Source organism: Pseudopipra pipra, chromosome 17, assembly GCF_036250125.1.
Source record: "Pseudopipra pipra isolate bDixPip1 chromosome 17, bDixPip1.hap1, whole genome shotgun sequence".
Taxonomy (NCBI): Eukaryota; Metazoa; Chordata; class Aves; order Passeriformes; family Pipridae; genus Pseudopipra; species Pseudopipra pipra.
In genome coordinates this window covers 2,050,044-2,067,008 of record NC_087565.1, presented here as the reverse complement: position 1 = coordinate 2,067,008, position 16,965 = coordinate 2,050,044, and the positions used below count along the sequence as shown (strand labels likewise).

General features: G+C 55.0%; 1 protein-coding gene across 1 annotated transcript; it reads left to right on the top strand.

Annotated features, from left to right (window-relative positions):
* The first annotated feature begins 1,609 nt into the window (after positions 1-1,609).
* On the top strand, positions 1,610-15,201 carry GDAP1L1 (ganglioside induced differentiation associated protein 1 like 1). Its single transcript, XM_064673698.1, has 6 exons — positions 1,610-2,077; positions 4,928-5,120; positions 8,432-8,605; positions 10,625-10,722; positions 10,845-10,959; positions 13,815-15,201. The coding sequence occupies exons 1-6, from the start codon at positions 1,898-1,900 to the stop codon at positions 14,156-14,158; spliced, it is 1,104 nt and encodes a 367-aa protein (XP_064529768.1). The 5' UTR covers positions 1,610-1,897; the 3' UTR covers positions 14,159-15,201.
* Positions 15,202-16,965: the final 1,764 nt, after the last annotated feature.

Here is a 16,965-nt window from a genome sequence, read left to right as displayed (position 1 = left end):
CACAGGCTGTGGACAAGAACTGAGGATGATCTCAAGGTCACACAAGGTCAGGGCACCCCTAAAGGGGGCTGTCACCCCTCCTGTCCTTCAAGCCTTGCTCAGTTTAGCAAGCCAAAACACCTAAATAAATAAGCCCCTCCAGAGCTACCATGTACTCCCAAGACCAAGACAGATGCAGTGACCTGTCATTTTTTATTCCCCATGGTACAGCATTGATTCATCACAAAATATACCACTAGATGGGGCCTTCCAGACAGCAATTCAGGGAGAACCACTGCTCCCTGGTAAATCTGCTTTTTGCCTTTTCTAAACCCAAAGTGTCCCCTTCCAGCAAAAGGAGCTCCAAAAAATGCTTCTTGGGCAGAAAGGGGAGGGTAGGATGGTGCTGCATGGTGGGGCCAGATCTTCAAAGCTCAGTTTTCCATGAGTTTGCAGCCTAAAAGCAGAGGCCAAGCAAGAGCCTGGCCCTGTGGGTGTCCCTGAGGCCAGTGCAGGGTTTCTGGGGATGGGGATGGGGGATGGTTTGGGGGGCTGCAGCCTAGGGGGGAGAAGGCAGAGAGGAACCAGGGCACAGCACAGCACTTCCAGTCTCACTCCTCCCATCACCCTCCTGCACTCCCTCAGGAGCAGGACATCACAACTTCAGAGAATTCATTTTCACCTCCCAGTGCCCAGAAAACTGCTCCTTGCAGTATGTTCAACTGGGTACCAGTTTGCCCCCACTCCCCCTCGGTGCTCCTGGGTAAAATGTGCCTCAGTTTCCCCACTCGAACCAGCTCTTCCAAACCCTCCCCTGTTTCCAACCTCACCAGCTCCAGTGGTTTGCACTGAGAGCCCTTGCACGGCCCTCAGACACAGGCTGGCTCCCTGTGCCTGCAGAGCCCTCTTCCCCATCCTCTCCAGAACCTGCTCCTACAACCCCCATAACTGAGCTGACTTTGACCCACAGCACTGGCAACAGTTCCAAGTGTGGGAAATTATCTCCAGGCTTCCAGATTGCTGGAGATGGAGCATGACAAAGCCAAGTGTCATAAAGCACAGGTCCAGATGTCCAGGTCACTGTGTCCAGAAAGGGGTCAGCTGCCTGCCTACCTTTACCTGCAAACCATTGGGTGATGCTCATAGGACTTGGATAGCAGCAGTCCCAGAAGCCCCAGTGCTCTCCAAGTCTCCTGGCTGGTTTGGAATTGCGACACACCTTGCTAATTCTGGAAGTGACCCCCAGCTGTGACTACTTTGGCACAGGACAGCAGTCCAGTTTGGGCAGGCAGTCCAGTTTGGGCAGGCACCCCAGGGCTCCAGTACAGAGCAAGGGCTCCTGGGCTCTACCCCAGCACGGGCTGCATAACACCCGTTGGGCAGAAATTAATCCGTGTTCTCCAAAAATCACTGAATACATCTAAAGAGCCATTGCTGCTGCTTCTTCCCATGAAGGCTGCAAGGCAGGCAGGACACCTTCTAGGTGTTTTAAAGCCAGTATCCATCCCTGTGGCTATTTATTGCACCTCCACCATATCTAAAGCAGTAAAAAAAACCCCTCTTAATCTCTGCTGAAAAAAATGTTCTTAAGGAGCCGCAGGGGTCGGAGCTGCCCCGGATTGCCGAGCTGGCGAGCAGGCGGGCAGCAGGAGCCGCGGCTGCTGACTCCTCTGTTGAAGCGATGCCTGCACGTTTCCGTGGGAGCCCCGCCACGAGCGGGGACGGGCTGCGAGTCCACCCCCAGCACCGCCGGCGCTGCCACCACCCCGTGCTGTGACCCCGGCACCCACCGCCCTCGCTGCCCACCCCGGCCGGGCGGCTGGAGCTGCCCCGGGAGTGATGCTGCTGGAGGAGCCCATGTGATGCTGGGCTGGCGCCGCTCGCTCCTCGTCCCTCTCCCGCTCGCTCGCAGGCTGTCATGGCGACTCCCAACAATGTTACTCCCACCAACTGCAGCTGGTGGCCCATCTCGGCGCTGGAGAACAACGCGGGGAAATCCACGGAGGGGGAGGAAAACCAGGACCCGACGGACCCCGCTCTCAAATCCCAGGACAGATTGGTTTTGTACCACTGGACCCAGTCCTTCAGCTCACAAAAGGTAATGAAAGACCATCGCTCGGCCGGGTTACCGGGGGAGAATCACCTGCGGTCTCCAGGACATCCCCTTGCCTCGGGAGGATGGATGCACTCGGGGAAGAGCGAGGGGCTCAGCCCCGGGGGCTGGCGAGGGCAGCAGCGTGTGGCCAGGCAGCTCTTTGTACCTTTTAACAGCATCTGCCAGGGGACAGGGATAGTGATGGGGATGGGGATGGGGGAGCTCGGTCAAAGCCTGCCTTTGTTTTGGGATCACGGCTTGCACCGGGAGCCGCCTCGGCTTTGTGCTCGCTCGCAGCCCCACACTGGCGTGGCCGGGAGCGCAGACAAAGGCTGAGCCGGGCCCCGGGACCACCCTGCTGCTGCTGGGAGAGGGGAGAGGCAGCCCCGAGCCAGGCGCGCGTCAGGGAGCGGATCCCGGACCCCCGCACGCAGCGATGATTCACCCCTGACACTGCAGCAGTGCCCTGGAAATTCCATTCCCGGGGTGCCCCAGCCAGAAATCCCGTTTTCCAGACAATAGTAAATGCTCATTTTGCAGCACGGCAGCCGTGTAGCAAACCCAACCTTCTCCCCAGCCCCAACTCCCCCCCCCATAATTCCCATGCCATTGATATACTATACGGAGAATGGGCTATTCGGAGGGGTGGGGGAACACCAAGTTCCCCGGTGCAAGGGCCTCCTCGAGCCCTTCAGCCCAGCGGGAAGGCGGGGGCAGAGGGGCCCGTTCCTGCGTGCGGGCACAAAGGAGGGAGGATGCCCGATGCAGCAGGGTGGGTGCACAGGGTCGGCCCCGCCGCCGCCGGCAGCAGGGGACTGATGGGCTTCGGATCCGCACTGGCGAGGGATGCTCGTGGTGCTCCCCCCCCCGCCGGGCTTGTTGTTATTTTTTGTCTTGCTTATTTGGCCGCCAGCGGCGGGAGGCAGCGGTTGAGACACTTCTCGTGCTGGGTTTCCTACAATCGACCTCATTCTGTGGGGCAGGGGATAGGCCTGGGCAGGGCAAAGGGCAGGGCAGGGGACAGGGCAGGGGACAGGGCAGGGGACACCTAAAGCCACTACACCTGCTGGCACCTGGTCTCCGGCACTGTGTCAGGCTTTGCTTTTGAGGTCACTTGCAAGGAAAAAGCACTTGCTGTAAGGAGGAGGGGCACAAGCTGGTCTGATGGACATCACAGGGTGGGGAGCAGCGGGGCTTCTACAGGACCCCCATGCACAGGGGGTTTGCTTGGAGTCAGCTACAGGCAAAGCTTCCCCTGCTCTGCCCCGGGAGCTGCCCAAAACTACCCTCTGTGAGCACAGGGCTGTTTGTGGGAGCGACTCTGAGCCCCACCAGGACCTGGCCTTGTCTGCAAAGGGATTTTTGGAGTTTTACACAAGATGCCAGCCATATCCTAGTGCTGTGGGAACTAAGAATGTATCATCATCACCCCTGTCTTGCCTTAAGGCTCTGGGGTACCCTGGGAGCCTGTGCTGCCTCGTGCCCAGCAGCTGCCTCCTGCCAGGCCTTCAGCCTCAGCTCCTGATAGAAGAACAGGGAAGCACAGGGAGTTTGGGGCTGGATACCCCAGGTGGTCCGGGCCAAGGTTTGTTTATCAGCTGGGAGGAAAAGGCCAAGTTGCAGCTGAGGGACTCAGGCTCTCTCTTGTTTGACTTTAAAAGAAAAAATTAACTTGCCAGCCCTGTGAATAATTAATGACTAATTCCCCAGGAACTCTGAAGTACTCATAGAAATGCTTATATATGTTAAGTTGTATTTTTAGCTGCTGCTAGTTGGATGAAAACAAGCACTTTTCTCTCATTCAGTGTTTCTGTAAATTGTGGCTTTCTCACATCCCCCGAGGGCTTTTTTTTTGTGTGTTTGACATACTTAGTTCACAATGGTCAGGTTTTACAACCCAGAAGCCTAAAATGCCATCCCTGAGTACATATTCAACACCATGTCACACACAGAGCAAAGCAGCGGGATCAGCCCCGAGGGCCAGCAATTGGGATGGGGATGGTGTCCTACATCCAGCCCCACTCCTGCCTCATCCTACCCTTCCACAAGGCTGGACTCAGCTTTCCCACCCATGAGACAGGTGGGTGCCCCCCCCGGCAGTGCTGCTGGTTGGCCCTGGGCTGGAGGAGGGCAGTGGCAGGGGAAGGGGGAAGCAGCGGGTTTGGCACAAGAGCTGCAAAGACTGTGGGTGATGCCCTCAGGCTGGAAGCAGCATGGAGAAGGAGGGGGGAGGAGGAGGCATGTGGGGCAACAGGGGCTGCTTGAAATTCCCCACAAAACGGAGCCTTCTCCCTGCTCAAAGTGTGCTGCCAAAGCCAGAGTCCACTTCTGAGAGTGGGACACACCTGAGTCAGCATCCAGGTCTCCTTCAGCCAGGCAGCAGGACCCACTGGCTGCAAGTGTGAGGCACAGCACTGCTGCAGCCTCTGCTCCCTACTCTTCCTCCTCCTTTTCTTCCTCAGGTATGTGCTGGGATCCACAGCAGCATCACTCATTCTTCCCATCTGGGAGGAATTGGCTCTCAGTCCTCCATCCCTCCAGTCCCTCTGCCTGCCACACAGTCCACCAGCTACAGAGGGAGAACGGTCCATGATCCTGAAAAGATAGGAGGGGTTTGGGTGTCCCCTCCTTGCTGGGAAAGCAAATCTTTTCTTGGCTGCCTGGATTTTGCAGCTGTCCCACGCCAGCAGCTGCTTGGCTCCCTGCAGGAGGAGCACATGTCCTGGCACATCGTTGTGCTTAAGCTGCAGGGGAGGGTCTGGGGGTGCCATGGGGTGGTGGGGGGCACTGAGGGCACTGAGGAGCAGCTCGGTGTGTGGGGCTGAGCCCTTTCTCCCTGGCCTCTCGCCCCAGGTGCGGCTGGTCATCGCAGAGAAGGGGCTGCCCTGCGAGGAGCGGGATGTCAGCATGCCCCTGATGGAGCACAAGGAGCCCTGGTTCATGCGGCTCAACCTGGGGGAGGAGGTGCCCGTCATCATCCACAGGGACAACATCATCAGCGACTACAACCAGATCATCGACTACATGGAGAAGAACTTCACGGGAGGTAAGGGAGGGGTGGGCTGTGTCTCAGAGGAAACTCAGGTCTAGCCCAGATGCTGTTTGTCAAACACACCCACTTTTTACTTCAAAGTTTCACCTTCACCCCAGAAGAGCAGCAAGACACTATCTCTCCGCAAGCTGCTATGTTTTCCCATGAAATTGAAGATTTTCCAGCAGAAATCCCCAAATGTCCTGTGCAATGCTGCGAGAGGGTTCTGAGGGGTGCATAGCTGGGTCCCCCTTTTCTGCCTTGGAAGCCACGCTCCCAAACCAGACCATTTCCATCGGTTCCCATGGTGTGTGGTGGTGTCTCACCAGAGCCAGTGCTGGGACATGGCCCATGGGAACATTTCTGGCTTTGGCCACCTTTGTACTTTGGGCTTTGGCAGTTGTACAAAAGTGGCCATAAGAGGCCCTGCTGAGGTTTAAACGAGGTGCTGCTGCCCCTCTCCCCTTCCTCAAAGATCCCTGGGCTGACTGGCCCTGGGCAGGGGACCCTGCTGTCCCTGGTGCTGCTGTGCCTCAGAGAAAACGGCCTCTTTAAAAACGCAGCCAGTGGTGCTGGGGACCATGGGAGGATGATGTGACACAAACCCAGAGGAAGGGACAGCCAGGAGAGGGAAGCTCTTATTCCCCCTGGAGCAGGGCTGCAGGCAGCGGCCGGCTGAGTGCAGCTCCTCAGGGTGTTGAGACAGCGCTCACAGTCAGTTGTTTGCTCAGCTGCTGTGGCGAGCAGCCTCTCTCTGGCATCTTGCACCCCTTTGCTCTCCCCAAACCTGGGGGCTGGCGGGCTGGGACACCCACCAGGGAGGCTTCAAAGCTGAGCAGGGAGCTCAGGCTGTGCCATCACGACGTTCGCCCCAGCATCCATCCCCCTTGCAACAGAGACATCAAAAACATCTCAAAATAGCTCCCGAAGCAAGGGCGCCTCGCCAGCTCAGCTGCTGTCCTCTCCCGGCCCCGCCACCGTGCTGCTGCTCAGGGGAGGCACGGAGCTCCCTCAGCAGTGGGGCAGCAGGGGTGGGCTCTGTCAGGAGCATCCCACACCAGCAGCAGGTCCTAGGGAATGGCAGCTGCCTTCCCGCCCGGCAGCGGTCCCAGGACCAAGGGGCATCAGGGAGTGTGGATCCACAGGGCTGCGGTCCCCGCACAGCCTCACCTGGTCTCTGCAAAGGGCAGGTGGTCCGACATATGTGACAACAGGCTGTCCCCAGCAGGAGGGGGACACAGAGCTGCCCGAGCACTGGAAACTCCTGACGTTGAGATTTTCCAGCCAGGTGCAGTTTCTTATCTTTTTGCTGAGAAATGGAGAGGGAAATCTCCAGGGAAGAGGGCCCAGAGCATCACTCCCTGCTTCATGCTCTGCTCCAACCATTGCCCAGCAATGCAGCTGGCAAAAGCACTATCAGGATGCTGTGGCATTAGTCTGAGGGGGAATCACCCACCTTGCAGAAACATGTAGAGCTTGAAAAGGCCTTTACAAGGTGTATTTTCTGAGGTATGTTTTCCCCTGGGCTGGGAGCATGATCTCTTCAGCTGCTCACACACACTGAGGGTCACAGTAAAGGGTGGTGTGATGAGAAATTGTTTCCTTTCCCCAGAATAGCAGTGAATAGTGCCAGTAAGCCACCTTTGAGGGTGCTTCTCACTTGGGCATTGCCCAGCAGCACCCAGAAACCACCAAAAAGTAGACCAGGATAATATTCCCCCTGGGCAAGGGTCTCCTCCAAGGGCTGCTCCCACTTGCACAGCCCATCGCTCGCTGGCTTTATGCAACAGCAACCCATACATGCAGGCCTGCCATGGCATGCAAAGGCAAGTTGAGCACCATCCCACTGGAAAACCTCCCTGGGACATGCTGAAGGACACAGGCCAGCAGCCAACATGCCACAATTTCATTGTGGTCACTCCGTCTTCCTGCCGGATGGGGCAGTCACTGTGGATGTGCTGCTTTCCAGCCTCTGCCCCGGCCCTTTGGTGCTGACCAGGAGCCCTATGGAAGGAGCACACAGGCTGTAGGTCAGTTATTATTATTTCATTCATCCAATGGCTTTTTTCGGATGGAAAATCCCCACTTGGAGAGCTGGAGCCCAGGCAGCTCAGGCAGCAGAGAGGAGCTCTCGAGACCTCCCCTCGCTCAGGGGACAGGGACACTGATGCCCCACGGTGGGAACAACTCCATGGAGCCTTGCAGCTGAGACAGTCCAGATCAGAGCTATGAGGAGGTTTGCCATGCAGGAGCTGCCAAAATTTCCCTGGCTCCCATCCATCCACGGACACCGGCAGGCACAACGACAGCAAGGCGAGATGTGCATCCCTGCCAGGAGGGCATTGCTGTGCCCCCTGGCAGCAGGGCTGGGCAGAGCAGAGCTGTCATTTCAGGCCCTGAAATAAGGGGCTGCATTGGCCACACCTGCCAAAGTCCTTCTGCCAATGTGCCCTGGCTCAGATGGAGACACCGGCACGCGGATGGCTGTGGGCAACAGATTCACTGAGTCCTGGTGGCAGACTTACCACCTGTGAACTGCTCTCTGCAAACACCATAAACATTTATGGTCCCATTAAAAAATGGACCTGGTGTTCGTGGAGGAGGCAAGAGCAGCACATTGCTTCCTGTGGTGTCATCTGTGTGTATTTTGAGCTGAAAGTGTAATAAAAAGGGCACGATGCAAACTGCCATCCATGAGAAGTGAGTAAAACCCAACAAGGCAGGGAGAAGCAGAGCTGTGTGGGGTAAGGGATGCTCCTGCAGCTGAGACACTGGCTGAGCATGGAGGGAAAATCCACTGGGCTCCTTTGGTCACCCTGATTGCCCATTTTGGGATTTACAAGGAAGCCCAAAAGAATGAGCTATCTCATTGCCACTGATGTAAAGAGAGTGTAACTCAGGAGATCCCAAACTCAAAACCCTGTCTTTTAGCTCTTTTGTGCAGATTATGAAGATTTTACTCCTGTTCTAAGAGATATGAAATCACAGTGTACAGATTCAGGGGCTGCAGAGACCCAGGGCTTCCTACACTGACCCTCGGGGATATGGGGGCTATGGGGGTGGGCAATGGTATCTATACACTTCCCTGTAGTCCCATGGGTTTGCCCATCTCTGGGCACGGGCTGGATGTGCTCCTGGACGGGATGGGCAGTGGGGAGAGGGCAGAGTGCGGGTATGGATTTGAGTGGATGCACCGCCTCAGCCAGCCCTGCTGGAAGGTATCTCAGGCAGGACTTCACACCGGTGTCCAGCGCAGGCTAATGAGCCACTAACGAGAGCCTGAGCACCCTCAGGTGTCACTAACAGCTTTCCCTTTGTCCTGGCAGAGAATGTCACGCAGCTGATCCCGGAGCCGGGCAGCCTGCTGCACTCCCGCGTGCTGCAGTACCGGGAGCTGCTGGACTCGCTCCCCATGGATGCCTACACGCACGGCTGCATCCTGCACCCCGAGCTCACCACCGACTCCATGATCCCAAAGTACGCCACCACTGAGATCCGCAGTAAGTCGCCTTTCCAGCAGGGCTGCCCAGGGCTCCCAAGCTCCCTTCGGCTGGGATTGGTTCCACAGCCCAGCCAGACACCCTGCTCCTGCTCATTACCCCTTTCCACCAATGCAGGCAGGGACAGAGCTGGGAAATGGCAAAGCACAGCTGATCTGAGAGCTGCAGGCATTCTGTAGAGGCTTCCTGACTTGGGGGGTGTGGAGGCTCCTGTGGTCCATGCACGCTTCTCCCCAGCTCTTTTTGGGGCACAGGAATTAGTCCCTCTCCTCCCAGAGCTCTGAGGGCAAAGGCAGGAGAGCACAGCCAGGCTGAGTTGCAGGCAGTGGATGAATCGGCATAAGTGTGTGTACCTGACCTTCAAGTGCTCATGAAACATTGACGATGCTTAATATAACTCCACAGCAAGGATTGCTCCTGGAGAGAGTTCCTGGCCAGAAAAGCGACCTTGTCGGGAGGGTATTGGCATGTCCCACATCTCTCCCTTCCTTTAGGCTCCAGCTCCAGGCAGCACCCATAGAGAACACTGTTCCCATCCCCATCCCTTGAGCTGCCTGGGTCCCAGATAGTTCCCTAAGGTGGGATGTACTCGTGCACAAAGAGAAATAGGCAGTTCCTGAGGTGTAGCTCGTGGTCTGCCCTGCCTCTGCTGGCACCTGTCACAGACAGCGCTCCCCATGTCAGCAAGTGTCACCTTCACCCCCAGACCTTGGGCAGATGCAGAGCAGAGCTTGTCCCCTCCTCAGAGGGCACTGCTGTGATGGCTTCAGCCTGTCTGCCTCACATCACCTCCCCAGCACTCTGCTGAGATCCCTAAACACGTCTCCTTGTCCAAACCTCCCTCACTGGTGGCATTTTTCCTGAGCCAACAGAGGGGCTATGAGCAGGTCCGTGGGCCCATGGTGCCCTTCCTCCCCAGCACATCTCCTGCACCCAGGTGATGACTCAGCTGCTCTGTTGCAGTGGGTGCTGAGGAAAGTCTAGTTGTGTCCCAGGGAGAGGGTGAACCGAGGGCCAGGCACTCCCAAGGGGAACCGTGGAACAGAACCAGAATGATATCCAGGTTTCCATCTGAGTTGCAGCCCCAGGAGAGTTGGTTGGCAGCCTTAGCAAGCACAGGCTTGAAGGCTTGTGGCATAAAACAGGGAGTTTCACCATTTTATGGCAGCATAGAGCCTGCTGCTGGCTGCTTCCCCTGCCCACCCTGCCACCCTCTGCACCCTCACATCAGCAGAGCCAAGCCCTCGTTTGAGGGAACAAGGAGGGAGAGACAGATGGTCCCTAACAGGAAGACATTAGCCCAGCTTCGGGTAATTTATGTTGTCTCTAAGGTGTTACTCTGCCTCTCATATTCCTTTCTCCCTTTGCTCCTTTCCCTCCGTTACCTCCCTCACAAAAAGCCCTTCCCATCCTCCCCATAGCCAGGGAGGGAGGAGGGTGAGTGTCTCTCCCGTGCTCCCAATGGGCTCCTCGCCATGGAACTGCATCCCTGGACACCGAGCCAGGGCAGGACAGCTTCACTCGGGAGGGAACATCCCCTCCTGTGCCACTGCCTGCTGCACTGCCCTCATGCACACCCACATGTGGGCAGCCAGCTCCGACATCCCAAAGGATCAGCCAAGTTATGGGGAAGCTCAGGGATGTTCTCAAAACAGTAAAGCCACAGATAGATCTTCCAGTAGGTCTCACAGGAATTCAGCAGAGGAAATTAAGAGCTGGGACTCCCCAAGGCCAGGGAGGGGGACCTGCTGTACCCTGCAGCCAGCACTGCCCTCTGAGTGGATGGCAGGGCTGTCAGAGCCACAAGCCCTCAAACACTGTGCAGTGCCCCAGCCACCACCCTATATGGCAGTATGGCAGAAGCAAGCCATGAATTTGTCCCAATTTGGCTCTTTGGGATGTTTTTCTTGGTGGTAAAACAATATTCAAATGCAGGACAAGGTACTTTGCTATCGGATACAAGGTCACCCCGAACCCTGCCAAACACAGCCCCCAGCCCCTCTGTCTGTGTCCCCCCAGGACATTTAGCCAATGCCAGCACAGATCTGATGAAGCTGGATCACGAAGAGGAGCCACAGCTCTCTGAGCCCTACCTCTCCAAGCAGAAGAAGCTCATGGTGAGTGGATCAAAGCCACACAGCTGGTGGGGGGGACATGACCCACAGACCTGCCGTGGGTAACAGGTGCCTTTTGTCCCTGCATCCATCCATTGCCCATCCTACCCCTGCTCTCCACCCAGGCCAAGATCCTGGAGCACGACAATGTGAACTACTTGAAGAAGATCCTGGGAGAACTGGGGATGGTGCTAGACCAGATTGAGGCTGAGCTGGAGAAGAGGAAACTGGAGTACCAAGGTAGGCACTGGGCTGTATTTGTGGGGTGTTTTTTGAGGTGCAACACCAGGAACAGCCAACAGCTTTGTGCCTGATGAACATCCCCCATGGGGAACCACTGGTGGGTCTGGGGCTGCCTCTGGTCTCTTCTGGTTTTGGGTGCACTGATGTCATTGCAGCCATTCAGCTTAACATGGTTACTAAACTTGCTAATCTCCAGCAAACCACCCCTGCACCCCTTGCCACAGGGGATAGCAGGACCCCTGTTCTCACAGAAGGTCTGTGGGAGCCCTGAAGTCATTCCAGGGTGGTTTCAGGCCCTCTCTGCCCCAAGGAGGTGCTGAGAGTGACTGATGGTCTGTCTGGTTTAGGAAGCAGCAGGCTGGCCCCAGGCACTTGCACCGGGAGGAGCACAGGCTGCTGAAAGTGCAGGGCTGGGGACATGAGCTGCAGCCAAGCCCCCTCTGGCCACAGGGCTGTTGCACATCCCACATGGAACACGAGCAGGGAAACCAAGGAAGCCGAGGGGTCCTGGAGTGGTGGGAGCCGTTATGGAACCTGCGTCACACACCAGCAGGGGGGAGAGAGTGACACCAGCCATCCCTGACATCAAAGACACAGTGCTGGCACCTGCCGAGAGTCACCCCAGTGCCCTGGCAGTCAGGGGTGCCTGGGCACAGCTGGGCAGAGCTTGTCCCAGGATGACACCGTCCTCCTCCTGTCCTCTCTGCTGGCAGGGCTCAAAACCCCCGCCCTGAGAGGGCTGGCAGCTGCCAGATCCAGAGCAGAGCCCAGCCACAGTTAATCAGGGGCTGCCCCTGCCCTTGGGGACAGCCTGGCCGTGGGGAGCCGTGCGTCACGCTCGGGGCTGCACTGAAGGGCCCTCAGAGGTGCCAAGGCCGGGCCCTACAGGGCAGGGGGCTGAGGATTTGCCAAGAGCCCTGATGTGTTCACAGCAGCCCCCTGTGTTGCCTTAATTTCCTCCAACACCCTCATTAACTGACCCAAGGGCTGGGACAGCTCAGCAGAACTCAGCCTGGCGAGGTGCCCTCGGAGGACATCCCAGGTGCCCGGAGCAGAGGGGTGGCTGCTGCTGCTGCTGCTGCTGCTGCTGCCAGCACCCGGGTGCTCTGCTGCCTTCCGTCCTTGCATGCTCCTCCTGCCCTCTGCTCCAGGCCCCAGAGGCCCCTGCCGTGCCCAGGGCCAGGTCAGGATCTCAGCAGTGGGCACAAGCACCAGCCCTTTGGCAACGCCCCAGGATCTGCAGTGCAGCAGCTCTCCTCCCACGCAGCCCAGGCTGCCGGCGATTCAGGCAGGGCAGGGCAGGCGGCAGTGGGGTGGGAGATGCTGCAGGAGCACTGGGAGACCCCTGCCACGGGTACCCCGTTCAGCTGGCACAGGCTGATCCAAGCTGGGGCTGCTGTGGATGCAAAGGGGATGAGTTGCTTTTGCCTGTGCTTCTGCCCCACCGTGGTGCTGGGAAGGGCTGCGAGGGGCTGGGGCATCCCACAGCCAGGTCCAGACCTCAGCAGCAGAGCCAAGAGGGACAGGGGTGGATCTCTCCCGAGGTCACCATTCTCACACGTGCTTTCTCTGTCCCCTGCAGCAGTGTCTGGGAGTCAGGCAGCCACCTCAGCTCCGCTCCCCTCACCTCGGAGCTGCAGCACCCACAAGGTCCCTCTGCACCCAGGAGGCTCTAGCTACAGCACCCCCCCAATTCATTAGTCACCAAAAACATTTATTGACTAATTAGGCACAGGCAATCTGTCCAGTGCCTCCAGCAGGATTAGGCAGGCTGCCAAGCAGCTACAAATGAGGGCTGCTAATTACCCATAATTGCCCTGGCCCGGTCTTGCAGGCAACCCTGAAGCACCAATGCCTGCACTGGGGTGCAATACAGGGGCCTCTCTCCCCTTTTGTGATAAAATAGCCACAGGACAGTGGAAGAGCCTCAGAATTAAGGATTTGGAGCAAAGCTGGGGGCTGAGGCTGGATGGGAGCAGGTTTTGTGCCTCTTCTGCTGTTCTTCCTTACCTGCACCTCCCTCAGCTCCATCCTAGCCCTGCTCCTCAGTATTGAAAGGGCACTGAAGGAGTGCTTAACAATCCTGGCCTGAGACTGCTTTTTCCAGCCTAACAGCAGTTTGGTTTATTTCTAGATGTCTCTCTGGTGAGGTTATTTCCAGTGTCACCCGTTATCAGCAGCTGTCAACCCCTTGGTGTCTTTCTTCATGCCCCACACTCACATCCAGCTCTGCCTCCCCCAAAAGCCTGGCTTTTGGCACAGACATGCTGCCTGTTTTGGTGTCCTGGAGCAGGGTCCCTAGTGCAGGAGAGAGAACAAAGGCAGAACCCCCCCAACAGCACACAGGGATAGCAGCCAGGCCAGCCAGCAAATGGTTTTGATTCCTGAGGATTTCTTGCATCCCTAAAATAGGACAAGTTGACGTGACACTCCCGAAACAGCTCCTGGTGCAGCCAAGGGCAAACACTGCTGCTCTCCCCCAGCACCAGCACAGCAGAAGGGGTCACTGCATCTTCCAGGGCTCTTTTCCAGGGACCTTCTGGGTACAAGAGGATGTCATCTCCTGCTGCTCTTGACTTGGGGGAGAGGCAGCAGAGCCATTTTGCAGACAATGATTTGTATATTCACTTGAGCTATAAATTATCATCTCATATTCCCAGCTTTACAACCCCACATACCCTCTCTCCCATAGCCTGGTAGATGGGGTCTGATCTCTTAGCCCATCAAAGAGCTGGGAAAAAACATCCCAGAATGAAAACAAATGCTCCTGCCTCCATGGACCTTTTGAGCAAGGCTTCAGGTGCCCACCCAAGGGATCCTCACCTTACCTGCTCTGTCTCTTCTCTCTCCAGGGCAGAAGTGTGAACTTTGGCTCTGCGGATGCGTCTTTACTTTGGCTGATGTCTTGTTAGGAGCCACCCTGCACCGCCTCAAGTTTCTGGGACTCTCTAAGAAATACTGGGAAGATGGCAGCAGACCTAACCTACAGTCCTTCTTCGACAGGATACAGAAACGCTTCGCCTTCAGGAAAGTTTTGGGAGACATACACACCACGCTCCTCTCTGCAGTGGTACCCAACGCCTTCAGGCTGGTCAAGAGGAAACCCCCCTCCTTCCTTGGAGCCTCCTTCCTCATGGGATCTCTGGGGGGAATGGGATATTTTGCTTATTGGTACTTAAAGAAAAAATACATCTAGTGCTGACTGCTTGGTGTTTAGTTTGGTGTCTCTGTGCTGTGTGAAATTATGATGAAGCCTCAGTAACTGTAATGAAATTTGAAGCAAGGTAATGAATAATTATATTGTTTAATGTAACATTCCATAGTCTAGAAGTAGAAACCTATATTCAAGGAAATAAGACAACAACAACAACAACAAAAAGTGTCAACTTGTAAATGCCTTTTTTAGGTTTAAGTGTTCAACTCCAGTGAGAGGCTCAGGGGTTCACGTGCCCACTGGGAAGTGACGCCGCCTCCAGCACCAGCTGGCTCCAGTGGGAGACACAGGAATCCCAGGAAGCTTCCTGACACCCAGGTTGACTAATGGGACTTGGATACTTGGTCCTCTACGTTTGTGTTTCCAAATTGTTCACCGGCCACATTTCACACATGCAGGTAGTGGGGACTTTCTTCTTCTAGAAGGCGTCGTGTTGTGCTCAGAGGCTTTCCTGGGAGCAGGGTGCAGTAGCTGGTCACAGTCAAGGTGGATTTCCATTCTTCAAGTATCCATTTTTAAAATTATTTTCATTGAAAGGAATATTTTTTATTGAGCTACTCTTAGAACGTATCCCCTTTCTACATCTGGTTTCGGTGAGATTTTTTTTTTAAGGAATTTAATGTCTGTCTTTAACTGCTGCACTTTTTTCTTGAGATAAATCATTTCGACTTCCATCCCGAATTTTGGCACACGAAGGAGTTTATTGGTTTAAGCCTTTTGGCTCCGTCTCTTGAGTTCTCCTTCATGGATTTGCAAAGCATCTTTCACCGACTGAGCATATGTGGACTCTGAAAAAGTACAACCATTTTCAGAACTTTTCAGCACTTTCCTGAAGGCGCTTTGGCTTTCTTCCATCCGGGGCTCCTTTCTGTCATTCCCTCGCTGTGTGTTTTCTTAGGGACACTTTGCACAGAATCACATTGATGACTTTCTTGTGCCTTTTGCATGCTGGAAAGAATAACGGGCCTCACTGCTACTCGTGCTTTGGAAACTGAGATCCTCAATAAACCATATGGGAGGAGTAACGGCCTCGCATCTCTGAATGTGTTCCACATCCTCCTCGTCCCAGTGCAAGGCATGCCCAAGGGCAGCAGGGTGTGCAGGTGGTCAGTGCTTTGGCTCATGTACTGCACTGGTATAAAACTTACATGGAAAGAGTATGTATTCCTCTTCCAAGGCACTCATTTCTGTAAGCACTCAGCCTGCTAGGATCTACTCTGGCTGGCTTTCTGGGCACTCCAGTGATCCCTAGCGAGCCATGCTGCATCTCCAGGCTTGGGAAACGTGTGCCAAGTGTGGCTGAGATAATATGAATTGCATTTGCCTCTGACTCAGAAGTTATCTTTTATGTATTTGAAAGCAGCAAGCTTTCCCAGGAGATTTTAATACAACCCAGCAGCCACAGAACTGGGAATATTTGGCAGGAATTACAAGGAATGAGCACGTAGCAATTAGACAGTGCAAAACACACACATTTATACTGTGCTTGTCACAATCATGTGGGCTGGCCTGACATACTCCTGGAGTACAACAGGCTGTGTAGCTGCAAAGGCTCTGTGTTACCCATGTTACCCCCCAGTGATCAGGGCTGCACTTTAGGGTGAGAACCCTAATTCACCATCAGCTCATGCACCTGCAGCTGAAGCTGCTGAGTGAAACCTTGCAGACACACATCCTCCAAAATACATTCAGTGTTTGCTCCATGGTACCAATGACTTCAGAAGAAATAGTTATTTCCCTTCTTTTTGAAGAGGGAAGAAAGAGGGTGCCCTGAGGTCACTCCTTTTGCTGAATCTGAAAGAGGCAAGATGAACTATGGGTCATCATCTATTTGGTCCATTAACTGATCCTCACCTCCCCAAGGGTTGATAAAGATACACCGACATGAAACCCTTACCAGGACTTCATCCTTTTACCTTTGTTCGTTGTCCTACACACACATTGCCTGGTGATCTCCAAAAGCTGATAAAATGCACACAACAGGTGTAGAAAGGAGTATTAACAGGGTACAAGGCCAGGAAACCCTGAGGGAAAGAGAACAAATACTTGCTCCATTCCCAGGATTTTAGCCCAGGAATGAGGCAGAAGGAAGCTGCTTAGCAGGACTGCTGCTGGTCACTTTGCTCCTTGATTTATTTATTTTTTTTTTTTAAACCTCAGAATAAATTTAAAATCATGGAGCATATCAGAACTCTAAACACTGGAGAAAATAGGTGTTTGTTTTGCTTGGAGCACACTGTTAAAATACGACTGTTACAAGGAAACCAGACACATCCAGCAGCTGGAACCAGGCACAGGCTGGTTTAGATCTGTGTGTGACAGCTCTCATCCATGCTGCTGCTGGGAAGCCACAGATGCTGTGGTGAGGGGTTTTTACAAATTCTCAGCTAGGAATAGTCACTAACAAGCCTTTGTTTTGTAGCAAACTAAAAAGAAAGCAAATATTGGTGCCACTCCCAGTCCCTAAGCCTTGTTTCCCTGCCTGGGTAATGAAAAGGTAGCAGGACTTTGCTCCAGGGAAAAGCAATCTGTGAGAGCAATAACAGACAATTACTGTGGCAGGCAGAGGCTGGATTGATGTACAAGACCCTGGACCAGGAGAGGAATGTCAGCACCTCGATCCATCCAGATTAGCCAGTTGCTATAAGCAGCCCTGTGGTGATCACAGGCTGTCATCATAAAAAGCTGGTCTTGCTCTAGGTGATCTCAGCCTAATCAGACCTTTTCTGCTCTAGTTCCACTGCAAAGGGGAGCCCACCACATTACCTGGCCATGAGCCAGGCACTGGC